The sequence below is a fragment of the Macaca fascicularis genome, chromosome 4 (assembly GCF_037993035.2).
Source record: "Macaca fascicularis isolate 582-1 chromosome 4, T2T-MFA8v1.1".
Lineage (NCBI taxonomy): Eukaryota > Metazoa > Chordata > Mammalia > Primates > Cercopithecidae > Macaca > Macaca fascicularis.
In genome coordinates, this window is record NC_088378.1 from 135,516,003 (window position 1) to 135,542,388 (window position 26,386).

Consider the following 26,386-nt stretch of genomic DNA (forward strand, 5'->3'; position numbering starts at 1 on the left):
AGTAAAACTAATGGACTAGGGATCTTTTCTTGCTACCTGAGTAAATAGTATGAAAAATATGGTGGTTGAAGAGACAAAGTATCTGTCAAAAGGAATTGTCCTTTTGATAAATTTCAATTTTGTAAGAGATTATATATATTTTGTATATATATTTTGCATTATTTGTATATATGTATATTTTATATATTTTATATGTGTGTGTTTATATATGTGTGTGTATATATATATTTGACTCTCTATATCCATGGGTTCATCTAATTACCTCTGCTTCTATTTAACATTGTACTGGGCTGTTTTGAAGTGACGTTCAGGGTATACAATCAGGACAGTGCAGAAGTTCTGCTCTGTAGAGGAGTTGTATGAGTGGATGTTGAAGAGCCTCAAGTCACCTTCTCAACCCTCCTACCAATATAGCTTCTCCCTAACTGGTTGAGATGAAGACTTAACCTGAAGATTGGCTTCTTGTTACTGGTTTTCTGGTGCCCAGGTTATATGGTTTGGCTGTATCCCCACCCAAATCTCATCTTGAATTGTAGTTACCATAGTCCCCACATGTCGTGGGAAGGACCTGGTGGGAAGTAATTGAATCATGGGGGTGGTTTCTCCCATGCTATTCTTGTGATAGTGAGTAAGTTCTCATGAGATCTTATGGTTTTATAAGGAGCTTCCCCCTTCACTCACCTCTCATTTTTCTCCTTCCTGCCACCATGTGAAGAAGGACATGTTTGCTTCCCCTTCTACCATGATTGTAAGTTTCCTGAGGCCTCCCCAGTCATGCTGAACTGTGAGTCAATTAAACCTCTCTCCTTTATAAATTATCCAGTCTCAGGTATGTCTTTATTAGCAGCATGAGAACGGACTAATACACCAGGGCTCTCTTAGTGTTTGTTCTTCCCCATCATACCCTTCACATCTTTCTCTGTCCTATCTTTCTCACACACACATATACACACATACACACACCCCCTTTAGCTCATTACTGTGATACTGTGGCTTCTGTCCTTCCCCAGTATTCATTATTGGACAGAGGAGCTAGGGGATATGAGTTCACAGACCAAACTAAGGTATCTGAGTAAAGCAACCACTTCAAAAAAAAAAAAATCATGGCCAGATGACAGATACCATCAGGAGATGCATTAGAACAGATGAACCAAGAGTTTAGAATAAGCATAATAAATATATTAAAGTATGTAAGTGAGGATATTAGCAACATGATAATAATGAAATCAATACATTGTATATGTACAATTCTGGGTTTCAGGGTTTTACTTTTAGCACGTTAGATATGGCATTCCATTGTCTTTTGGCCTTCAATATTTCTGATGAGAAGTTAGCTGATTTGTCTACTCATGGTTCCCTGTATGTAGTATATGCTGTTTTTCTTGGTCATTTTCCAGATTTTCTCTTTTTTAGTAGGTTGATTATGATGTGTTCAAGAGTAGTTTTCTTTGTATTTATCAAGTTGTGTTGGGCTTCTTGGATCTGTAAGCTTATATTTATCATCAAACTTGTGAAAATTTTGGCCATTATTTCTCCAAATAATTTACTTCTCCAAATTTTTCTGTCCCATTGCTTATTTCTTCTCCTTCTAGGAACTGAATTTTGTGTCTGTTAGATGATTTTATATTGTCCTATAAGTTACTGAAGCTTTGACTATCTTTTCAAATATTTTCTTCTCTGTTCCTCAGATTATTATAAATTTTATTGATTTTTATTCAAGTTCATCTTTTCTTATTTCATCTTCAATATTCTGTTAAGCCTGTCTAGTGAGATTTTTCACTTCAGATATCATGCTTTTTAATTTTGGAATTGCCATGTGGTTCTTTTTTGTAGTTTCTAGTTCTTTGTTGAAATTGCCCATCTGTTCATTCATTATGACTGTGTTTTCAAAGTCCTTAAAAACATATATTTGCTCTAAAATCTTTGACTACTAATTCTAATAGTATGAAGTGTTTCAGAATTGGTTCTCATTGACTGCTTTTCTTTTTTCTTTTCTTTCTTTCTTTCTTTTTTTTTTTTTTTTCTTTGAGACAAGAGTCTTACTCTATCACCCAGACTGGAGTGCAATGGCGCCATCTTGGCTCACTGCAGCCTCTGCCTCCCTGGTTCAAGTGATTCTCCTGCCTCAGCCTCCTGAGTAGCTGGAATTATAGGCACGCACCACCACGCCCAGATAATTTTTGTATTTTTAGTAGAGACGGGGTTTCATCATGTTGGCCAGGATGCTCTTGATCTCTTGACCTCGCAATCCACCCGACTCAGCCTGCCAAATTGCTGGGATTACAGGCATGAGCCACTGTGCCTGGCCGACTGCTTTTCTTTTGACTATGGATCACATTTCCCTGCTTGTTTTCAAGTTTAGAGTTTTAAAAAATCTTTATTATTCTAAGCATTATAGATAGTATGATGTAGAGAATCTGGATTCTGTTACCTTCCTCTGAAGAGCATTTATTTTCAGGCAGCTAACTTGGCAGGGCATAAAATTCCAAATTCTGTGTCCCTTGAGATGGGCAGCAGCTAAACTTTCTGCTCAGTTCTTTCAACTTCCTGTCTTTTACCTTCTGCTTGTTTCTTGCTGGGCTCCTTAAAGTATCCCCTATGCATGCACAGGTCAGGAGTTGACCAAGGATTTAATCAAATTTTATATGCACTTTTAAGAAGTGGTTAAAAGTGCATATAAACTCTGTGGTTTCTTCATTCCTAGATTTTCTTTCTAAATCCCATTCTCTGACTTGCCAAACCAGTAAGACTAGCCACTTTCTGGCCATCCTGTGCTACCTGTTCTGAAGAGTACCCTCAGGCAAAACCCTTGTGATCACAAATCTTCCCCGCTGCACTCCCTTCTTCTGGTGGTTTCCTCCCCGTCTCGCTTCTGCCTGCTTTTGGTCTCTCCAGTGCCTTCCAATGGTTGTGTTTGTTTATTATCTCTATAATGACTATAATACAATACAAGCGACTCCACCACTACTAAAAGCAGAACCTCTGACTTTTGATTTAAAACACTCAAGGGAAGAGGTTGACTTTTCTGAAATCAAATACAGACACCCAAGGTAGAGATGTGCCTTTGCTAGTCATCAGCATATGGATGGTATGTAAAGCCAGGAGAGTAGAAGAGACCATTTAGAGGGGAGCATGAACAGAAAAGGGCAACCAAGGAGAGAGCCATGGGCACCATTAGGAGATGCATGAGAGGAGTTGGAAGAGACTGAAAAGAAAAAACTGCAGTAAGAGGAAAACTTTGGGGGAATTAAGAAAAAAAGAAACTCTTAGAGATTCAGTTTCTATATTTGTTAAATTGGAATAATTGCTGTGTAATTAGTGTGAAGATTAGAAATGATATATTTAAAGTACCCAGAAGAGTCCACCTCGAAAACATGCAACAAAAGGATAGCTACACTACCCATGACTTATATCTGTTATATTTTGTTTCCTTATTTCATGCAAATAGAATGAAGGTCCCCTACATGTCTTACCAGGGGATAGGTGGTGTTGGAACGGAAAAGGGAGAGAGGATCAACAACCAAGGAGCCAGATGAGAGGGGGAAGGGCCTCCAGGGTGCCCGTCCAAAGTGGACTCTGGATTAATCAGCATCAAAATGGGAGAAATGAAACATGTTTCCCCCACCCCCAGGACTCCGTGTGTTTGCATGACTACTGAGTTGACTCCCTCTGGCTGTGAGCAGTACCTCCCGGTCCTTTCAGGGAAATGGGCTCAATTCACACAAAAGGAAGTAAAGCCTACAAATCAAGTCAAAAGGTAGAGCTCTTTAAATATTTATTTACTGGCCAGGCGTGGTGACTCGCGCCTGTAATCCCAGAACTTTAGTAGGTCAAGGTGGGCAGATCACTTGAGGTCAGGAGTTCGAGACCAGCCTGGCCAATGTGGTGAAACCCCGTCTCTACTAAAATTAAAAAGTAGCCGGGCATGGTGGCGGGCACCTATAATCCCAGCTACTCAGGGGGCTTAGGCAGGAGAATCACTTAAACCTGGGAGGTAGAGGTTGCAGTGAGCCGAGATCATATCACTGTACTTCGGCCTAGACAACATAGTGAGACCCCGTTTAAAAAAAAAAAAAAAAAAATTATTTACTGGCCGGGCACAGTGGCTCATGCCTGTAATCCCAGTACTTTGGAGAGGCCAATGCAGATGGATCGCTTGAAATCAGGAGTTGAAGACCAACCTGGCCAACATGGTGAAACCCCATCTGTAATAAAAATACAAAATTAGCTGGGCATGGTGGTGGGTGCCTATAATCCTAGCTACTTGGGAAGCTGAGGCAGGCGAATTGCTTGAACCACAGAGGCAGAGGTTGCAGTGAGCTGAGATTGTCCCACTGCACTCCAGCCTGGGGTTCAAGCAATTCAAGACTCCATCTCAAAACACAAAATTTATTTACTGCTTGTATTAGTCCATTTTCACACTGGTGATAAAGACATACCCGAGACTAGGTAATTAAGAAAAAGAGGTTTATGGGCAAGGTGCCGTGGCTCAAGCCTGTAATCCCAGCACTTTGGGAGGCCGAGACGGGCAGATCACGAGGTCAGGAGATCGAGACCATCCTGGCTAACACGGTGAAACCCCGTCTCTACTAAAAAAATACAAAAAACTAGCCGGGCGAGGTGGCGGGCGCCTGTAGTCCCAGCTACTTGGGAGGCTGAGGCAGGAGAATGGCGTAAACCCGGGAGGCGGAGCTTGCAGTGAGCTGAGATCCGGCCACTGCACTCCAGCCTGGGCGACAGAGCGAGACTCCGTCTCAAAAAAAAAAAGAGGTTTAATGAACTCACAATTCCATGTGGCTGAGGAGGCCTCACAATCATGGAGGAAGGCAAAAGGCACTTCTTACATGGGGGCAGGCGAGAGTGAGAGGCAAGCAAAAGGGGAAACCCCTTATCAAACCATGAAATCCCATGAGACTTATTCACTACCTCCAGAATCATGGGGGAACCTCCCCCTGATTCAGTTATCTCCCACCAGGAACGGGGACCCTCCCACAATACATGGGAATTATGGGAGCTACAATTCAAGATGAGATTTGGATGGGGACACAGCCAAACCATATCACTATTATTACTTATTTTTATTATGTTATTTATTGGATTATAACCAAAGTATAAAATAAACACCTGTGGGCCCATAGACCTAAATTATTGAGAAAAATCGCCCATGCAGAAATATTCCAAATAATTTATCTAGATATTCCCTTCTCAAAGAAGTGGAGTACTCTTCCCCTCCTTAAATATGGGCTGTGCTTAGTGACTTGTTTCCAAATATTATAGTGTGGGAAGAAGGGGGAGAAAATCACTTCACAGTGGAGAAGTCTGGCAAACACTGCCTTAGCCAGGTGATCAAAGTTAACATCAGCAGTGCTAAGTCATATTGATAGGATATAGCCTTGATATGATGTGATGAGAAGGTTACTTTACTACTGTAGTCTTCCTCCAAAACCACATTACCCGAGTCCAATCACGAGAAAAACATTAAACGAGTCCCAGTTGAAGGACATTTTACAAAATCCCTGACCTCCTCAAAACCATCAAGTTCATCAGAAGCAAGAAAAATTTGAGAAACTGTCATGGCCATGAGGAGTTTAAGACACATCATGACTAAATGCATATGGCATCCTAGATGGGATCCTGGAACAGAAAAAGAACATTAGGTAAAACTTTAGGAAGTAAGTTTCACTGTAGAACTTTGGTGAAAAACAAAGGAAACTGAACAAAGTATGAACTTTACTTAATAATAATGTATCAGGCCAGGTGTGGTGGCTCACGCCTATAATCCCAGCACTTTGGGAGGCCGAAGTGGGTGGATCACCTGAGGTCAGGAGTTTGAGCCCAGCCTGACCAATATGGTGAAACCCCGCCTCTGCTAAAAATACAAAAATTAGCCAGGTGTGGTGGTGCGGGCCTGTAATCCCAGCTACTCGGGAGGCTGAGGCAGGAAAATCACATGAACCCGGGAGGCAGAGGTTGCAATGAGCTGAGATTGCACCACTGCACCCCAGCCTGTGTGAAAGAGTGAGAATGTCTCAAGAAAAATAAGTAATAATATATCAATATTGGTTCATTAGTTGTGAAAAAGTACTGTACTAAGATATTAATAAGAAGGAAGCTGGGCACAGCATATATGGAAATTCTCTGTACTCCTCTTGCAGCTATTCTATAAATCTAAAATTAAAAAGTTGTTCTTTGTATAAGTTTTTGTTTGTTTTTTAAAGGATGAGGTCTTGCTGTGTTGCCCAGGCTGGTTTTGAACTCTTGAGCTCAAGTGATCTTCCTGCTTCAGCTTCCCAAGTAGCTGGGAATACAGGCATGCCCCACTGTACCCTTAAAATAAAAAGTATATATGTATATATTATATTATATATATTATATATATACACACATATATATATATAATCTTAATACTGTACACAGATAAGTTCTTTTGAGATCATTTTATTCCTGGTTCTGAAAGACGCAGCTGAAGTAATGGCTTCACTGTTTAAAAAAAAAAAAAAAAGGGATAGGAACAGGTAGGGCTGGTGTGGACAAAGGCAAGCAGACTCCTAGGCAGGCAGAGATGGGTGCCAATTAATTGGGCAGAAACAATGGAAAGGTCTCAGAGAGAGAAGCAAAGAAACCCATATCCCATCCCACCTATTTTTAAAAATTGATGCCTAGGCTGAACACATCAGAAGTAGTCAGTGGCCAACACTGGTTTAAAAAAAGAAAGGAGGGAAGCAGGAAGGGAGAGGGGTAAGGGGGGGAGAAAGAGAGGGAGAGAATTTCCATTTATAAAAATTACTCTTATTTAAAACAGCTTTTTGGAATGTTAGCAGGATTTCACAATGCAGACATCTCAGTTTGAGACAGCTTGATTGATTTCCTGATTTCCAGGAAAACGGAGCTATCATCTTGTTCCTGCTTCGTTGTTTACTGGCATAAATATGCAGTTCTTACAAAATGTGAAATGGCTGCTGAAGAAGTGAAATTTAATTCTTTTTGATATATTGTTCCAAATCTCCTCAAAAATGAAGAAACCAGTGGAGAAACTTTCTTCCTCCCTTCACAAAAAAAGAATGTGAAGAATTCTGGAAGATTTTGTTCCTTTGGGAGTTTGTACATGAACTAAAGGCTCTGAACCAGTCTGTTGGGGTACAGAGTCAGATGGGAATAAGCACAGTTCACCTCCGTAGTTTCGTGTTATACCTGCACAACCCAACCAAAAACTGGAGGGCAGCAGCCATGTTTTGTAGGTCCCATATTCCCAAGAGTATTAACATCATCCACAAGTTTTTTGAGTACCCACTGATACAACCACAACAATAGTAAAAATAGCTAATATTTACTGTGCACTCTGTGTATGCACTTTGCCCTCACTAGTCCTATGAGCTAAGCTCTTCCAAGATTCCATCTTGGAGAAGGAAAATAAGGCTCAGAGGAGGAAAACAGCCTGCTCCAAAATGCATAGTGTGACAAGCAGGCTTACATGCCCAGGTATTTGGTTAAACAGTCTAGATGTTGCTGCAAAGAAATTTTGTAGATGGAATTAGCATTTACAATCAGTTGGTTGTAAGCAAAGCAGATTACCCTCCCTACTGAGGGTGGGCCTCAACCTACCAGGAGAAGGCCTCAAGAGCAAAGGGGGAGGTTTCTAGAAAAAGGAATTCTGACTTAAGACTACAACATAGAGATCTTGCCTGAGTTTCCAGTCTGCCTGGCCTGCGCTATGAATTTCAGATTCAAGATTGCAACATCAACTCTTACCTGAATTGCTAGCCAGCTGGTCTGTCCTACAAACTTCAGACTTGCTAATCCCTGGCAATCTTGTCAGCCAATTCCTAAAAATAAATAAGGATGGATGGATGGATGGATGGATGGATGGATAGATATATAGATAGATGAATGATACAGATATAGATAGATGATAAATATAGATGATATAGATAGATAATAGATATATATATAGGTGGATATAGATAGATGATAGAGATTTTTGCAAGTTCTGCATATATCCTGTTGGTTCTGTTTCTCTGGAGAACCCTAATACACATGGCTAGTAAGTGGCAAAGCCAGGATGCAACCCCAGGTCTTTTTGAATGCAAAGCTGAGGCTCTTAACTCCACACTCTGCAGACCTTGCCCAAAAGGCTACGTATACCAGGGTTGTAATATAAGCAAGAGCTGCTGTAACCGAGGTGTGTTCCTACTGTGGGAACTAACACAACCAGGCAGGATATGGTACCTGGTGCTGTAAGCAAGAGGGGGCTATTTTTGGTTTTGAGCAAGGGGATGTGTCTCAGCAGCATTAAGGAAGAAGAATCTGGCAGCAGAACAGATAAGGAAGAGCCTAGAGGGAGGAAATCATTGTGTATTATTAATCTTATAATAGAACAGGTGCAAAGGGGCCTAAAGTGGCCAACACAGAATATTTGGGAGGAGCATTATCACAGAGGGGCCCCTAGATGTGGGACGAACAGGGAAACAAGGCAGAGGCAGGGAGGAGCCAGCAAGGTGGCCCTGCTAAATGGCCAAGAGACAGAGGGCATCGTGGGCCAGAGTGGGGGAGTCTGATGGGAGAGCTGGTCTAGGGAGGTTAGTTTAGGAAGGTTAAGTGAGAAGAGATGGGGTGGCTCGGTGGGAGGATTCCACAGAAAGCCTCCGGAGTCAGATCCAGGCTCTAGAGAGAAGACCAGGCTGGAGGGCCAGTACGGCTGGGAAGAAAGGAAAGCCACAGGCTAAGGACTTTGCTCTGTGAGCTAGGTCAAAGGCAGCAGGAAGCTGGCCCAGTGACCAGACTGGGGAGATAGAGCTGGAAGGCACTAGGGGGTGGGAGACAGTCACGCCACTGAGGCAGAGGGGCTCCCTGTAGAGGAGGGTGGCAGGCATGGTGGAGAGGCGTAGGACCCAGGACAGCAAGATTTGTTGATCAGAGACTGCTGTAGAACATGACAGATTCCTTGTGGACGGAGGGTAGATGCCGAAGGCAGGTGTCAGGGTGTTTGCTAGGGAGTCGTGGTGAGAAAACAAAGGTGACAAACACAGACTCCTCTTTGAAGACAGTTTGTCAAGAAGGTAAAGAACCCAGGTGGGAATAAGGTAGTAGACCCATTGAGGAGGGATTTAACATGGACACAAGGTGAGTGGGAAAAACTGCTACTGAGAAGGAGGAAGTGGAGATGTCAGGAAGATGGGGTAATTGAGGAGAGAAGAGGATGTGGTAGAGAAAATAATAAAAATAACAGTTAATGCTTGGCAAGCACTTCCTTTGTGCCAGGCACTGTTCTGAGTACATTCCTTATTTTTATTTCTTTAGTGTTACTGTCCCCATTTTACAGATGAAGAAACTGAGGCCCCAGATTACAGGGCTGGTGAGAATAACATGTCGTATGTCTCCAGAGCTAACAGTTAACTACTATAGTGTGCCACACAAGGAGAGAGCAGCAGTAGAGAGGGGTGCCACTTCCTCTGATGGAGGATAAAAAAGAAAGATTGCCAGTATGGGCAACATAGTAAGACCCTGTCTCTACAAAAAATAAAAATAAAAAAATTAGCTATGTATGGTGGCATGTGCCTGTAGTCCTAGCTACTTGGGAGGCTGAGGTGGGAGGATTGCTTGAGCCCAAGAGTTTGAGGCTGCAGTGGGCTATGGTTGTGCCACTGCACTCCAGCCTGGGCAACAGAGCGAGACCCTGTGTCTAAAAAAGAAACAAATAAGATAAAAGGAAAGGCTGAACTAAACTCAAATTTCTAAAGGCAATGCCCTATCCTGCTGGGCTGGAGGAAACCCAACTGTAACCTTTACTGGGGTTCTTCCTTGGAACCCTAGAAAACTTCTGCATCTTATGGATCCCACAATCTGGAGAAAGCCCCCGTGCGTATGAGTCTGTATTGAAACCACTGAGATGCTGTGCCAGTTAAGAATGTGTGGGCCATACATACAAGAAACCTGCCTGATAGCAGCTTAAGCTAAAAAAGTGATTTAGTTATTTCACGTAGCAAGAGGTCTAGAGGCAGGCAGTCCTCAGAGTGGTTTCATAGTTCCCTGATGTATCCAAGCATTTAGGATCTTTCTATCCTTGCATTCCATTGTCCTCAGTGTGTGGGCCTTTTACCCTAGGCTTGCTATCTCATGGTCACACCATGGCTGCCAGAGCTGCAGAGCTCACAAAATCTTCAGGGCAGGTAGCAGGTACAGACCACCTGTATCTCCTTCCCAGACTTCTCCCAAGTTCTCTTGGGCAGGACTGAGTCCTAAATCGATCCCTAGCAAAGGGAAAATCAGCACACTTGGTTTAGGGCTTTCATGGGTCACCCTCTGGAGCTGGAGGAAAGGCCCACCTTCCCGAGCAAGCGGCATCTAGAATAGAATGTGGGTTCTTTAAGGAACATGGGAGAATGGCTGTTGGGTGGGTAACCAACACTTCTGTCTCAGAAGACCACTGACCCAGTCCACAGGACTGTTTGGGGTCCATGGTCTGCTGCCCCAGGCCACACTCCGGAGACAGAAATTTCAGCCAAAACCAGGAGCCCTGGGCTTAGGGTCCAGCCTCCCCGGGCACACCCAGCAGCTCCTTCCTGGGCTTTGTCAGGGTGTTGTGGGGAGCTGGCACCGTCCCAAATGCATATGGGTACTCAGGGGCTGCTTTCTACCTCCTTCTGGTCAGGAGAAACCTCCTATCTAAGCCACAGTGCTTCTCAACCACACTTCCCTTCCTCATCCCCTACGTCGTCCCGTCCCGGGGTCCTGGCCAAATATTCTCAATAGTGAGACCTTTGGGAACACAGAGAGGAATGTCTTATGGCAGCTCCTTCTCTTGGCCAGTTAACACAAACCTGTCCCAAGGCGTGGCTGCCTTTGTGCCTATGGTGGCCGGGGGCTCGGGGCAGTAACACAGGGAGCAAAAAACACACATTCATCTCCATTGTGCCCACACCACACTGGCAGCAGGAAGAATGGTGCAGTGGTAAATTGGAGACCTGAGCCCTGGCCCTACTCTGGGCTTAGGTGTCTTCATCAGTAAAATTGCTTAGAGGGACCACGGCGGGGCAGGAATGGAAGAGTTCCACCCATTCTGCAAACTAGATACAGAGGCCTCCACCAATTCCCTAACACAGGGGTCCCCAACCCCCAGGCAGGGGCTGATACCTGTCTGTGGCCCGTTAGGGACGAGCTGCACAGGAGGTGAGCTGCAGGTGAGCATTACAGCCTGAGCTGTGCCTTCTGCCAGATCAGTGGCGGCAGGAGATTCTCATAGGAGCACAAACCCTATTGTGAACTGCGCATGCGAGGGATCCAGGTTGCATGCTCCTTATGAGAATCTAATGCCTGATGATCTGAAGTGCAACAGTTTCACCCAAAACCATTCCCCACCACCTTCCATCCTTGGAAAAATTGTCTTCCATGAAACCAGTCCCTGGAGCCGAAAAGGTTGGGGACTGCTGCCCTAGCAAAATGCCCCAGTCATGTCCATTTCTACCTGGATGGTGAGGTTGGGCGGTCCAGAGGAGTGGGCCCTGATGAGTGTGTGGGCGTCCAGGTGCAGTGCTGGAAGTTTCCAACCTGGCTCCGTGATCATAGAGAGTGGAGCTGGGGGGTTTGTTAGGAATTCAGAGGATACCTAAAGCCTCATTTCAGTAGCTAGAACAGCCTCATTCCAATAGCTCATAACTGGGGTCCATGAACTATAGAATTCAGGGGTCTGTGCACTTGGATTGGAATAGAATACAACTTTATTTTCAGTCGTTTCTATTTCCTGGGTTATGAACAAAGGGAGCAAAGTGCAGTTGTATCAGCAGCGCCAATAGAAACCACAGAGTTTTTCATATCCCTTTACAGTTTGCCACAGGTATCTTAGAATATTGTTTACACTCATCTCTACTTCAATTTACCATTGTTTAATAGGCCCACCCCTAGATCTTGTTATTCAATATATTAATAAAGAAACCTATGCACATAGTACCATGTTACACATTTTAAAAATATTTTGACAACTGTATATAAATATAACTAGCTTACTTTGTAATCCTACATATTTTATGTGTACAAAAATATTATTCTGAAATTAGCCAGGCATAGTGGTGCATACCTATAGTCCCAGCTACTTGGGAGGCTGAGGTGGGAGGATCACCTGAACCCAGGGAGGTCGAGGCTGCAGTGAGCCGTGATTGCACCACTGCACTCCAGCCTGGGCAATGGAGTGAGACCCCGTCTCAAAAGAAAAGAAAAGATGATTTTAAGAAGCAATCGAGGGCACAAAAAATGGCCAAAAGCCCCTGACTGAGTGTCATCCACCCAGAGTGAGGGCCGCTGTCCAGCTGCCGGGACCCTGCAGGAGGAACCAAAGCAGGAGAATCCCTGGCACCACCCTTGCTCCAGGATATACCCCTGGGTGCTCAACAAAGAAGTGAGGACAACTTGCCACCATCTTCAGTTTGATGGAATGGCCTTAGGCCTCTGCTGCCCATTGTGAAGTCACCAGCCTCTTACCTAAAAGCTCAGGAGGATTTAGGGAGAATGCAGATAGAGCACCTGAGTTCACTGTGTCATGAAAGAAGGGAAGCCTCCCAGCATTAGATCTTAGGGAATTGTTTCAACCAAATTTAAGGATGCAAAAGCCAAGAGTTGGGAGGAGAGGCAAGGAGAGATACCTCCCTCCTCACCTGTGGCTGCAGCACTGCTTGGGGGCATGGAAAAACAGTTTTCCACACCCTAGCAGACAGCAAAAGCTATTTCAATGTGCCAAGTGAAAGTTGAGCCATGCCCTCATCCAAACTAGCCTCCAGCCTCATGCAGGCAGCTCGGGGCACCTGTGCACACTGGGCTCGCCCTTAGGGAGCTGTTCCTCCATCAGGTAGTTCTGGGCACTGGTGTATACTGGGCTTGCCCTTACGGGGGCTGTTCCTCCATTTCTGTCTCCCCTTGTGCTGCCCCTCACTGGGAGCAGCACCACCCCAATCCACACCAGGCAAGCCCTGCCCTGGGACACCGCTGCTCTCTGTTCTCATGGATGACTCAGGCCCCAGCAAAGATACTCTTTGTTCCTCAAAAGAGGGAATGGAGGGCACACTTGCTGTTAGGAAATGCCCCCCACCTTGCAGTCTGGCTTCCTGATCTCTCTGTTAAGATCTTTTAAGCCACCCCATCAGCCACAGAACGAAGCCCATCCACCAAGAGTACCTGAGCCCAAATCTCCCCCTCCCCCACCCCGCCAGCTCCTCTGCCCGCAGACAGCAGGAGAATGGACTTGTTTCCTATCACACAGGCCATGTGCCCACTGGGCAAGACCCAAACCCATGGAGCCCCCACCCCCTCCACCCCCCACCTTGCGCTGCTGAGCATTCCACCGCCTTTTGTAGAAACTTCACAGGTTTGAGAAAATTCTGTGGGAGGGGGCTGAGGTTTAATTCCGGAGTGGGGACAGCCTAGGGGGACAGCAAAGGATGATGGGGAGGAGTGCGGTCTGGGAGTCTGAGAGAATAGAGATTCTCAAAGGTACAGCCCAGGGCCGCCCACTTCTGCTTCCTGCTGTGCTCTCTGCCACCTTCCATATGACATTGGCCTGGTCGGGGCAAAGAAGTGACCGACAGGCCCCTGGGGACATCATTCAGTCATCATTCATTCATTCACACACAGATATTTGCTTACAGTGGGCAACGGGAAGGGGAGGCCAAACCACACACTGTAAATGCTGCCCACAGAGGGGGCCTGCAGCCCAGGGGGGATGATGGACCACAGCTGCCTGGAGGGAGGCCTAAGGCAAAGCCTTGAAGGCCAAAGAGAATGGAGAGGAGAATGGAGGGCCTTCCACCCACGGGCACTAAAAGAAGGCCAAGCCTACTTGGGGAGAGGCAGTATCGGGACCTGTGCACTGGGCTGTACTGGGCAGAAAAAGGCTATGAGTGTCATGCTGTTGGGAGAAAACAGGTCCTGCGGTTAAGTAAATTTGGGAAGTTCTGGATTAAATGAGTTGAACAGTTCTGTGTACTGCAGCACTTGTCAGGACTTTTAACCTGTGAATGATGCAGAATGAACCTTATGGTGGCTCCCAGGACTGGTGTCTCACACTGACATAAGGACCAGGGGAGGCAGTGGGAGCTGATGAGATTCAAAACACAAGAGGTTTTGAATGCCAGGCCAAGAAGGCTGGACTTTTTCCTTGGGGCAGTGAGGACTCTCAGAAGGAGACTTAGAGGGATCTAGACTCAGGGAACCTGGGGCAGTTTAGTAACCAGCGAGGCCAGGGCTGTGGCAAGACTAGCCAGTCCCAGTCAAGGACTCCCCAACTCCTTGACAGCAGGGCCTTTCTGTGGGAGAGAAAACAGAGACCATGGACACAGTCAGCAGTAAGGGTCTCAGAGAGACCGGCGAGAAGACAGAAGGCTGGGCAACCCTGAATTCAAGCTGGGCGCAGTGGTCAAGCCTACTTGGGTTCCAATCCTGACTCCACCACTTCCCAGCTGTGGGTATCTGACCTAATGTCTCTGTGGCCTCAGGGTATTTGTTTTGTGTGTGTGTTTTTTTTTTTTTTTTTTTTTTTTTTGAGATGGAGTCTTGCTCTGTCACCCAGGCTGGAGTGCAGTGGCGCTGTCTTGGCTCACCGCAACCTTCAACTCCCAGGTTCAAGCAATTTTCCTGCCTCAGCTTCCCAAGTAGCCGGGACTATAGGCATGCGCCACCACGCCCAGCTCATTTTTGTATTTTTAGTAGAGACAGGGTTTCACCATGTTGGCCAGGCTGGTCTTGAACTCCTGACCTCAAGTGTTCTGCCCGCCTCGGCCTCCCAAGTGCTGGGATTACAGGTGTGGGCCACAGAACCCGGCCCATGTTTTTTGTGTTTTGAGATGGAGTCTCACTCTGTCACCCAGGCTGGAGTGCAGTGGTGCAATCTCAGCTCACTGCAACCTCCACCTCCCAGGTTCAAGCAATTCTGCCTCAGCCTCCCGAGTAGCTGGGATTACAGGCATGCACCACCACACCCAGCTAATTTTTGTATTTTTAGTAGAGATGGGGTTTCACCATGTTGGCCAGGCTGGTCTTGAACTCATGACCTCAAGTGATCCGCCCGCCTCAGCCTCCCAAAGTGCTGGGAGTACAGGCGTGAGCTACTGCCCCTGGCCCTGTTGTTTCTTTTTTAGAGCAGTTTTAGGTTGGCAAAAAGTACAGAGGTTCCCATGTACTTCCCGCCTCTCTCCCCAGTTTTCCTGATGAGTAACATCTTGCATTAGTGTGGCACAATTGTTACAATTTATGAACCAATACTGATACATTATTATTAACTGAAGTCCATAGTTTACTTGAGGGTTCACTCTGTGTTATCCAGTCCTACAGATTGTAACAAATGCACAATATGTATCCACCATTACAGTATCATACAGAAGAGTTTCAAGGCCTTAAAAATGCTGTCTGGGCTGGGCGCGGTGGCTCAAGCCTGTAATCCCAGCACTTTGGGAGGCCGAGACGGGCGGATCACGAGGTCAGGAGATCGAGACCATCCTGGCTAACAAGGTGAAACCCCATCTCTACTAAAAAATACAAAAAACAACTAGCCGGGCGAGGTGGCGGGCGCCTGTAGTCCCAGCTACTCGGGAGGCTGAGGCAGGAGAATGGCGTAAACCCGGGAGGCGGAGCTTGCAGTGAGCTGAGATCCGGCCACTGCACCCCAGCCTGGGCGACAGAGCGAGACTCCCTCTCAAAAAAAAAAAAAAAAAAAAAAAAATGCTGTCTGGGCTTGCAGGGTGGCTCATGCCTATAATCCCAGCACTTTGGGAGGCCAAAATGGGAGGATCACTTGAATCCAGAAGTTCAAGACCAGCCTGGGCAACATAGAGAAACCCTGCCTATACAAAAAAGAAAAAAATGTTTTAATTAGCCACCTGTAGTCCTGGTGCACCTGGGTGGCATATACCTGTAGTCCCAGCTACTTAGGAAGCTGAGGTGGGAGGATGGCTTGAGCCCAAGAGGTTGAGGTTGCAGTAAGCTGTAATTGTGCCACTGCACTCCAGCCTGGGTGACACAGCCAGACCCTGTCTCAAACAAGCAAACAAACAAAAAGTTGTCTGAGCCTCAGTTTTAACACCTGTAAGATGAGTGTGAAGCTCCATCTGAAGCCCCCCAGTCTTCTGCTGTAGGTTGATTTAGGCCTCCCAACAAATCAAGTATGACTGAAATCCACTAAATGTCTGATATCCATCAGAATCACTAGGCTTGGGTCAGGGCGAGAGGTCCTCATTCAAATGCACATTCTAAGGTCTCAACTCCAGACCTGCTGAGTCACAAGCCCTGGGATGGGGCCCAGGAATCTGCATTTTAACAATTCCCCTGGTGCACAAGGAAATTTGAGACCCACTGTGCCCTGATAGCTTGTGCACATGGAAATTCGTTTCTCAGATAAAAACAGAGGTTCTAGCCACTGTCAGGTCAAAGCTCTGGAGAGCTGTGCCATCTCCCAAAGGGAGCAGAACGGTTTGCCATCAAGCCAGGCAAGAGCCCATTTCTGCCTGTGCAGCTCGCAGTCTCCAAGCCTGCTGTTGTTTCATATCTTGATTGCTTATCACTCACCCAAAATAACCTGAATGCAATCGCACCAGCTGCAGCTCTCTCCGCAACTCCCTTAATTTAGCAGCCAAACACATTTGGTTCCTTCACAGAGCACAAGGCCTCAGCACAGGGCCCAGGAAGGGGCCCCTCCCTCCCAGCTATCTGTAGTGAGTTGAATCATTTCCCCCTGGAATTCATGTTCACCTGGAACCTAAGAATATGACTTTATTTGGAAATAGAGTATTTGCAGGTGTAATTAATAAGGATCAAGATAAGATCATACAGGATTAGGGTGGGCCCTAAATCCAATGACTGTTGTTAAAAGAGGAGAGAACAGAAAAGACAGAGACTGGAGTGATGCAGCACTAAACCGGGGAATGCCACGGACTGCCCACTGCCACCACGAGCTAAAAAGAACCAAGGAAGGATTCTTACCCAGAGCCTTCAAAGGGACCACAGCCCTGCCAACACCTCCATCCCAGATTTCCAGCCTCCAGAACTGTGAGGGAATCAAGTTCTGCTGTTTCAAGCTACTCAATTTGTGGTAATTCGTTAAGAGCATCCCTAGGAAACCAATGCAGCATCACTGCCATAGGCCCCTGGCCTGGCTCAGCGCCCTCTCAGCCCCACTCCAGTGGGAAGGAAAGGTCCCCACCTGCAGGCAGTTCTCCAGATGGGCAGTTTAACATGGCCCATTAGGATCAGAGCTAGTTTCTCCCAACCAACATCTTTGAACTCTGCATCTACTAGGCCCATTCCCCACATAAGGAGAAGGACCCTTCTGTCCTCTGCTTGAAAGGCTGTATTCCAAGAAGGGCTGAGTTTGGTAGTGACAAATAAATACTGGTCCTTGGGCAGTGTCTGGCCAGCGGTGCCATGTGAGATGAGTCCCTACAGTTTCATGCCACTCCGGCGCCGTGAGTCCTTCCGGGCAATGGGGCTGAAGTTCACAATCTCCTTGTAGATGTGCTCTGAGAAAGGCAGCATGGTTTAAGGTGGGTAAGGAGGTGCTGAGGCGAGAAAGTCCACCTCCCTTCAGAGAGAGCATGGAGGGCGAAGTCAGCTCAAGGAGAAAGAAGCACCTAGGAGACAATGCCCACCAAGAAGGAGGGGGCAGGAGCCTTAGGTGGCAGGTAGGGCTGGCAGAGGCCAGGCATAAAGATGGAGGAAGCAAGGAGGAGAGGCTGCAGGTGGAGGCGAGGAAGCCCGAGGCCCCAGCTCTTACGCTTCCATTCATCCACTGTGAGTTTCTCGTGTTCTAAGGAATCATCAAATGGCTGTTGGGCCTCCGTCTCTTCCTCAGGGTCCCGGAAGGGTTCAAAGAAGGGATGGGTGAGGGCCTGCGCGGCTGTCAGGCGCTTGTCCACATCTAGCTCCAGCATCTTCTCCAGCAGGTCCACAGCTGCAGGGGCAGAGCCATGAGCCTCACTCCGGGGCGGGAGAGCCCGCCCTTGGGGATACACTGAGAGGCCCCTGGGGAGCGAGCTATGAGACTCACCCTGGGGGCTGGCCCGCGGGAAGAGCTGAGTGAAATCCTTCTTGGGGGTCTGTGGCAGGGACTGGATGTAGGATTTGGCCTGGAAGACAGAAAAGCATCAAACCCCTTAGGGCTCTGGCCTCAGCATGTAGAGCAGGGATTTCAGAAAAGCCTCAGAGCAGGGCTGAAGGCTCAGGTCCGGGTCCACGGTGAGGTGAAGACAAGAGCGCTTGCCAGGGTAGGAGGATGCTGCGGGAAGGTGCGGGTGAGCCTCCAGCCCACTGGGCCCAGTCAGTCAAGCACACTCCCAGGCCAGGCTAGGTCCCATTTACCACCCACCGCTTTGTCGTTCAGCTTCTGCACAAACTCCGTGCCTGGCACCCCGGTCACTTTCAGGATCTGGGTCAGCTGGTCCAGGTCTTGGTGGCAGGTTAAGGCTTAGCCTTGCTCTCCTGGTGGGTCTGAGACTGCCCTTCCCACGACCCCACCATCACTTCACCTGGGCACCATGGCAACTGATTGTCCAGGCTCCAGCCCTGCCTAACCACCTCCTGCTCTCAGGAGAGGCTCATTCTTCAGGGCTCAGGGCTCTGGAGAGCTTTCCAACATGCCAGGCTGAGGGGGTTCCCTACCGGACAAATACATGTGGACTTCTCAGCCTTCATCCAAGTCACTCTTTTCTGTTTCCTCATCTTCTCACCAAAGGCCTGTCCTGCACACACAGTCACTCAGTTAATGTGTGCGGTGCCAAAATGTATTTTCCACGTGGTGGTAGAATTATAGGTGACCCATTTTTCATCATTTTGCTTATCTATCTATCTATCTATATATATATATATATATATATATATATTTTTTTTTTTTTTTGAGACAGGGTCTACTCTGTCACCCAGGCTGGAGTGCAGTGGCATAATCTGGGCTCACTGCAACCTCCACCTCCTGGATTCAAGCAATTCTCCTGCCTCGGCCTCCCGAGTAGCTGGGATTTGACCACGTTGGCCAGGCTGGTCTTGAACTCCTAACCTCAGATGATCTGCCCGCCTTGGCCTCCCAAAGTGCTGAGATTACAGGCGTGAGCCACCGCACCCGGCCCATGTCTGGCTAATTTTAAAAAATTTTTTAGAGATGGGGTCTCACCCTATTGCCACCTCCGGTCTCAAACTCCTGGGCTCAAATGATCCTCCCACCTTGGCCTCCCAAAGTGCTGGGATTACAGGCGTGAACCACCGCATCCAGCCTTATCTGCATTTACAAATTGTTTTACAGGGAGTATACATCACTCTCACATTAAGAAAAAAAAGACAGTTGTTTAAGTAAAGTGTCTGTTGAAGGAAGGAATCCCTAGATGGAATTTGGCTTTTCCAGCAAAGGATACAATCTTTCCCCTTGAACAGAGTTTTCCCTGTCAGCATCTCTGCCATGATACAGCCCACAGACCAGATGTCCACTGCAGAGGGAGGGGGAGTGTCACCTGGACTGTCTGACTGGGGCCTGGCAGTCAATCAGCACCGAGTGACCAGATGGCCCCAGGACTGCCCTCTCAGGCGCTGACCACTGACCTGTCTGGTTGTAGTGCATCCAGCTGAGGATCACCTCGGGGGCCCGGTACCAGCGGGTCACCACGTAGCCAGTCATCTCGGCATCTGCATGCCGCGCCAGCCCAAAATCCAGGATCTATGGCTCGGGATAAATGGAAAAGGAACTTGCTGAGAGGAGGAGGCTCTGGGAGCGGCTTCCAGGGGCTTCCCTGGGGGAGGGCCCATCCCGCCTCTGGGCTGAGCCTGCAGCCCACTCACCTTCAGTTCACAGTCCTCGTTCACAGCTAGGTTGCCTGGCTTCAGGTCCTGGGGAGAGGACGGGGAGTGCATGCTAGGCTGAGGCAGAGATGGAGCTTGTCCTAGCTCCACCACCACCCAGGGGTGTGACCTCAGCCAGGCCCCTTCCCCTTCTGGGCCTCAGTTTCCTCGTGTGTAAAATGAGGGTGGGACTAGGTGTTCTCTCGGGGCCCATCCAGCTCTAAAATGTTCCTGATTCTTGAAGCCTAAAACACTCAGCTCAGGGCTCACTTTGTCCACAGCAATTCCCCATGAAGTCCCCTGGGACACAGCGACTCTTTGGAGCAGGCCTTCCTGGGCCGTGGCTGGGTCTGAAAACTCCACATTCTGGGCTTCTGGGAAGTGTCCTCTCCCTCCACCTTTCCCATTCCTTGATTACCAAAGAACCCCACACCCAGGGATGGGACAGGGGCCTCTCAAGACCATGGCAGAGAAAGCACTCACCCTGTGCACGACCCCAGCCGAGTGGATGTACTGTGTGTGGGAGAGAGAAGGGTGAGTCCATGGCCCAGTTTCCACACCAGGCACTTCAGGCTGGCTCAGAAACCTCCTCCGACCTGTAACAGTGTGCTCCCTCCAGCCTCCCCCAAACCTCAGGTCTCGACAGCAAGGCACCCCTTCTGCCACCCTCCAACTCCCCACCCACCTTAAGGCCTTTGAGCATCTGATACACCAGGTACTGGATCTTCTCCTCACTGAACTCCATCCCCATGATCTTCTGCAGATCCGTCTGCATGAAGGGCATCACCAGGTAGCTGGAAGGCATGAGGGCTTCTTGGGACAGTGCTGGGTCCCACCCAGCCCCAGGTCTGTGCTCAGAGGAGGGGCCTCAGGGCAGAACAGGGGTCATAGAGACACCCTCCAGTGTGCAAAAACCAACCCCACCTCAGCCAGCCAGATCACCACACAGGCCTCTGGGCTCCTGGCTCCCAGCCTTCCTGTGGCAGGCCGCCCAGCTGGCAGAGCTCAGAGTAAGCGCTGCAGTCGGAGCGTGCTCAGGAAAGCCACATGGAACTGTGTTCCCGCTCTTCAAAGGTACTCTCTCCTTGCCCTCCTCCACACCCCAGGGAAAGCCACAGCTAGGAGTTAGAAACATCTGCCAGTATTTCCTTTGGCTTCTGTCCAAATATTTTATCCCTCAGAGGGTCATGCCCAGCTGAGATGGCTCCACAAATAATATGTCCACCTTTCCAAGAAGGAAACAATACAACAGTTTCCAGGAGGGTAGAAGGGGGACATGGGGAGGCTACTGCAGCCTCTTAGGGAATTGCACAACAGGATAAGGCCAGCAAAATGTAACTGTTGTAGCAACAGCAAAGTCCAGGACAAAGACAAAAAATAATAAAAATTATAAAATAGGCCAGGGGGCATAGCTCATACCTCCAATCCCAGTGCTTTGGGAGACGGAGGCTGGACAATCGCTTGAGGCGAAGAGTTTGAGACCAGCCTGAGCAACATAGGGACCCCATCTTTTCCCTCCCTCCCTTCCTTCCTTCCTCCCTCCCTCCCTCCCTCCCTCCCTCCCTCCCTCCCTCCCTTCCTTCCTTCCTTCCTTCCTTCCTTCCTTCCTCCCTCCCTCCCTCCCTCCCTCCCTTCCTTCCTTCTTCCCTCCCTCCCTCGCTCCCTCTCTCTCTCTTTCTTTCTGATGGAGTCTCGCTCTGTCGCCCAGGCTAGAGTGCAGTGGTGCAATCTCGGCTCACTGCAACCTCCGCCTCCCAGGTTCAAGCGATTCTCCTGCCTCAGCTTCCCTGAGTAGCTACAACTACAGGTGCGTGCCAGAATGCCCAGCTAATTTTTGTATTCTTAGTAGAGACGAGGTTTTGTCATGTTGGCCAGGCTGGTCTCAAACTCCTGACCTCAGGTGATCTGCCTGCCTTGGCTTCCCAAAGTGCTGGGATTACAGGCGTGAGCCACCGCGCCTGGCCTGAACTCCATCTTTCAGGAAAAAAAAAAAAAAAAAAAAAATAGCCAGGTGTGGTGGCATGCACCTTTACTTTAGTCTCAGCTACTCAAGAGGCTGAGGTGGGAGGATCACTTGAGGTCAGGATTTCGAGATCAGGATGAGTAACATAGTGAGACACCATCTCTATAAAAATTTAAAAACAAAACAAAAAGCTGGACATGGTGGCATGCATCTGTAGTCCCACCTACTTGGGGGTCTGAGGCGGGAGGATGGCTTGAGCCTACAGGTTGAACTGTGTTTGTGCTACTGCACTCCAGTCTGGGCAACACAGCCCTATCTCTAGAATATAATTTTTAAAAATTTTTAAATAAATATTACCTTAAAAATTATAAAATATATATATATTTTTGAAAGGACATGCTGGAGGCATCTCCAGGAGACTCTGGATTTTGGCAGCCCTCTCCTGCCTGACCACACACCTCCCTTGGGGCCCTCTCCATGCCCCGTCCCCTCCTGTCTTTCCCCTCCACTCGGGCACTGGTTTTTTTCATCTTGGCGACAATCTTCCTGAAGCCTCTCTGTGCTAGAACCACATTCCCTTGATTTTGCGCCTTCAACTGACCACCCCTTCTCCCTCTCTCACCACCAAACTTCTAGAAAGGGCGGTCCACATTCCTGGATTCCACTGCCTTAACTCCCAGTCTTGAGATAACCTGGTTTCTGCTTCCCTCCTACTGCCAGACTGCTCAGCTCAAGATCACCAGTGAACACCCAACAAACACACCATGACTCCCTTTTCTTCTGACCTAACTTTTCACCAAGTCTGAAACTCCTGGCCGGGCGCGGTGCCTCACGCCTGTAATCCCAGCACTTTGGGAGGCCGAGGCAGGAGGATCACGAGGTCAGGAGATCAAGACCATCCTGGCTAACACGGTAAAACCCCATCTCTACTAAAAATACAAAAAATTAGCCGGGCGTGGTGGCAGGTGCCTGTAGTCCCAGCTACTCATAGTCCCAGCTACTCGGGAGGCTGAGGCAGGAGAATGGCATGAACCTGAGAGGCAGAGCTTACAGTGAGCCGAGATCACGCCACTGCACTCCAGCCTGGGCAACAGAGCCCTAGACTCCATCTCCAAAAAAAAAAAAAAGAAAGAAACTCCCTCTCAATTCTTTGCTGACTCTCCTCTGCCTCCGATCAGGCCCTCTCAGCTTCTTCCATCTGCTTATCCTCTCGGATCTTCTCTTTCATGTTGATATCTGAATCAATACTATCTTACCGCATTCTATAACTATCTGTTCCCAGGTGTCAGCTATAATCCATCGGTGATTATTCCAGCACAAATCCACATCCCTAGCCCAGACTTTCCTCTGCTGAGGTTCATATTTATTTGCAACTGTGATTAAACATTGGAATGTTCACAGTCTCTTTAAAAGTAAAGTGTCCAAAATGGAGTTCATTATCTTTCCCCCAAGATCTGCTCTTCCTCCACCTTGTATTCCAAGCAGAACCTGCACGTCCCCCTACCTCTGCCACCTCACTTAGCCACTGCACCCCAACAGACGGAACATTGTGTTGGCCCTGCCTCCCAAATGCGGCCTCAAGTCTGCTCTTGGCATCCCATCACCTCTACTTTAGATCACTAACACTGACCTTCAGGCTCTCCCCTCTGCCCCAGAGCTGCTTCCTACTCCTTTCTTGGTGCTGCCAGAGTGCATCCCCCAAATCCCATCTGAACAGATCACCTCCCTGCTCAAATCCCCAGGTCTTGAGGCTGCCTGTAGGATCAATCCAGATTCAGCTTGACCAAGCCAGCTGCTGGCCTCTACACACCACACTGACTTCTCCATCTTGTCCACATAGTCCAGTCTCATTCAGACACTGCACGGGCAAAGCTATACATTTTGCAACTAAATGTTCTGGTTCTCTGCCATTCTATGAAACACCCCCATCAGCCAGAGGCAGCCAAGGCTTCTTAATCCTTGCTTCGTGCTAGAAAGAGTTCCAAGGTCTAGACTCACATCTGTGTCCCCAGGAAAGGTGAGCTGGTGCTAACCCTGTGAGGACTGGCAGATGTGTCTTCATGGTGTTAAAACTGGGTAAAAAGCAAAGCAGCTGTGCAGACCTCCCCCTGCCAGGCAAGCACCCCACAGAGTCCTTCCTGCCTCTTCCTGCCTGCCTTTGGCCAAAAGCATCTTTCCAGAGAGAATCACCCTTGACAGGCAAAGGCACAGGACTGCCAGGGAAGGAGTTTCTCCCCACCACACCCAGAACAGAAACCCTGGACCCTCCCCACCTTGCTCTCTGGCAGCAAGTAAGGCCTGCAAATGCCCCAGAACCCAGTGCAGCCCGACTCACAAGTCATGGAAGTTGCGCAGGGAGGAGGCTGGGGTGAAGACATCCAGGAGCCCAATGACCTGGGAAAAAAGTCACCTGTGAGGGCTAGACAGATATTTCCTTCTCCTCCCACCTCCTCCTGGGCCCTGGCCATGCACAGGGCCATCCACCCTTTCCTAATACACCACCCGCAGCAGAAGGCATGTCTCCAACCTTCTTGGAAGCAGTAAAAAGGGCAGAGGCCTAGAGGAATCCCCTGGATTTGGAGGGAGTTTGCAATAAATCATGACAGAGAGTCAGGCTGAGGAGAAGGGAAGGTGGGGAGAAGAATGAGGTGTGCTCATTACTTTCAAGTCTGGTGTTCAGGGCAAGCAATGCAAACCCACTCTCAACTCACACAGGCAGCAGGAAAGCATAAGGGGAGGGCGGAAGGGAAAAAGGAGGGAACAGGGAAGGAGCTTTCCAGCCAGCAAATGCCCTGCCCCGACCTTGGGTCTCCAGCCACATCCATCCTTGCCTGCCACAGGGCTGGTTCAGAGCCAAGGGCAAGATCACCCTGGCTGGAGGAATAGGGGAGGGGTTTGCTGGAGGAGGATGGGCTTAAAATGTGCATAACATTTTGAAATGATTCTTTGAAATGTCTGCCCTCCAATCTAGGTATCCTGCAGCAAAGCCTGCCTGCCAGCTGAGCTGGGCCCCTGGTTTTCCTGGCTGCTTCTATCAGACAAGCCAATCTGATGGTCATGTGCTTAGACCCTGAGCCTCGCTGCCCAGATTGAAACCCCAGCTCTGCTACTGACTAACCATCTAACCTGTGAGACTTGCTGTGCTTTAGTTTCCCTGTCTGTGACACGGGGCAATAGAACTCATATATCATTAGGACCAGACAAGTTAGTGTATGCAGAGCTCTTAGAACACAGGAAGTGCTCAATATGTGTATATTGTTGTTATCAGGGTCACGTGGACACAACACTAACTAGGATTCTAGTCCCAGCTAGCCACAAGTTCTCAGACATGGAACCAATTACAAAGTTCCCCTGTGCCAATTTCCTCTGTAGGATGAGACAGTCTGTACCTCACAAAGTGTGTCCTGCCAAAAATACCCTTTGACCCCTTCCTGGAAAGTGGGCAGGGCAGGTCCCAGTACCCCCTCCTTTCAACAGTGAGGTGAGAGGCACCATCGGGGAGCAGGGAGGAGACTGTCCCGAGCTCTCCACACCGGAGGCCCCGCCTGCGCCTGCCCCTGACTCCCCAGGGCAGCCCCCGCCCCATTCCCCGGGGCAGCCACCGCCTACGTTCTCATGCTGCATGTGCTTCAGCAGCAGCAGCTCCCGGTAGGCGCGCTTGGCGAAGATCTCGGACTGAAAGGGCCGGCTCAGCTTCTTGATGGCCACCTTCTCCCCTGACCGCTTGTCGATGGCCGAGCTGTGGGGCACAGGCAGGTCAGCAGGCGAGGCTCTCCTCCTGGGCCGTATCTCCCAGATCGCCCTGACCCCTCCCACTGGGCAGCTGGGCTGAGAGGGGACGATGCCCACCACCTAGAATATGGGGGAGCCCCGGGACGCAGAGCAGGGAGTGGGAAGTCAGGCAGGAGCTGAGAGAGGGGCACAGCGCCAGGGGTAGCAATCGTCTCATTGCGACGGGATCCACAGCAAGGAAGGAGTCTCACTCTCTCTGCAACTTGGCGAGCCACCTCCCCCTCTTGGGGCCTCGGTGTACTTGTCTGTAACAGTGAGGATCTGCCCGATGAACTCCGGGATCTTGCAAGGGCATAGTCCTGGAGAACCAGGCCCAGTCCCAATTCGACCCACAGAGACCGCACTCAGCCACCCGGTGAGAAAAGGGAGATGGCGGCTGAGTGGCCCCGGGGAGGGCGCTGCGCCTTGAGGTCCGCGGTCAAGGTGGCGCTGGCGAGGGGCCAGCCCAGGGCGGGCTGGGAGGAAAGGGGAGCGCACGGCGCCAGCCCCGCCGCCCCCCGCGCCCCCCCCCCCCGCCCCCCAGCGGCCCGGGGGTCTCACCACACCGCGCCATAGGCCCCGCTGCCGACGTGCGTCGGGGACACGTAGGTCTTGGGCAGCTCCCAGGCGGTCTTGTTGACGTCCTGCTTGTAGAATCCCTTTTTCCGGATGAGGCTCATCCCGGGCACCCGATGTCGGCGGCCCCGGCGTGGCGGCTGCGTTCGCGGCCCAACGGGCTCCCAGCGCCCCGGCCCCCGCTGCGCCCGCCCCGCGCCGCCCGCTCCTCCCCCGAGCGAGGGCGGGGGCCCCGGGCCGCGACGCTCCCACCTGCCGGCTCGCCCAGGTGCGCTGGGGCCG

The 26,386-nt window shown here is 49.2% G+C and overlaps 1 protein-coding gene across 11 annotated transcripts; it reads right to left on the reverse strand.

The window, feature by feature from the left end:
* Positions 1-3,760: 3,760 nt before the first annotated feature.
* Positions 3,761-26,278, reverse strand: MAPK13 (mitogen-activated protein kinase 13). Of its 11 annotated transcripts, XR_006697531.3 has the most exons (14): positions 26,090-26,278; positions 25,741-25,848; positions 25,367-25,496; positions 24,093-24,151; positions 20,480-20,588; positions 20,278-20,307; positions 19,795-19,842; positions 19,558-19,672; positions 19,374-19,445; positions 18,338-18,417; positions 18,020-18,098; positions 17,747-17,923; positions 7,750-7,823; positions 3,761-4,205 (listed from the first exon to the last, which is right to left on the reverse strand). XR_006697531.3 is itself a non-coding variant. In XM_005553187.4 (13 exons), the coding sequence occupies exons 1-13, from the start codon at positions 26,206-26,208 to the stop codon at positions 17,413-17,415; spliced, it is 1,206 nt and encodes a 401-aa protein (XP_005553244.1). In that variant the 5' UTR covers positions 26,209-26,278; the 3' UTR covers positions 16,721-17,412. The 11 variants fall into 11 exon arrangements, 6 of the variants coding, with proteins under 6 accessions (XP_005553244.1, XP_005553246.1, XP_005553245.1 ...); XM_005553187.4 differs by lacking the exons at positions 3,761-4,205; positions 7,750-7,823 and adding an exon at positions 16,721-17,492; XM_005553188.5 differs by lacking the exons at positions 3,761-4,205; positions 7,750-7,823 and adding an exon at positions 17,432-17,603.
* Positions 26,279-26,386: the final 108 nt, after the last annotated feature.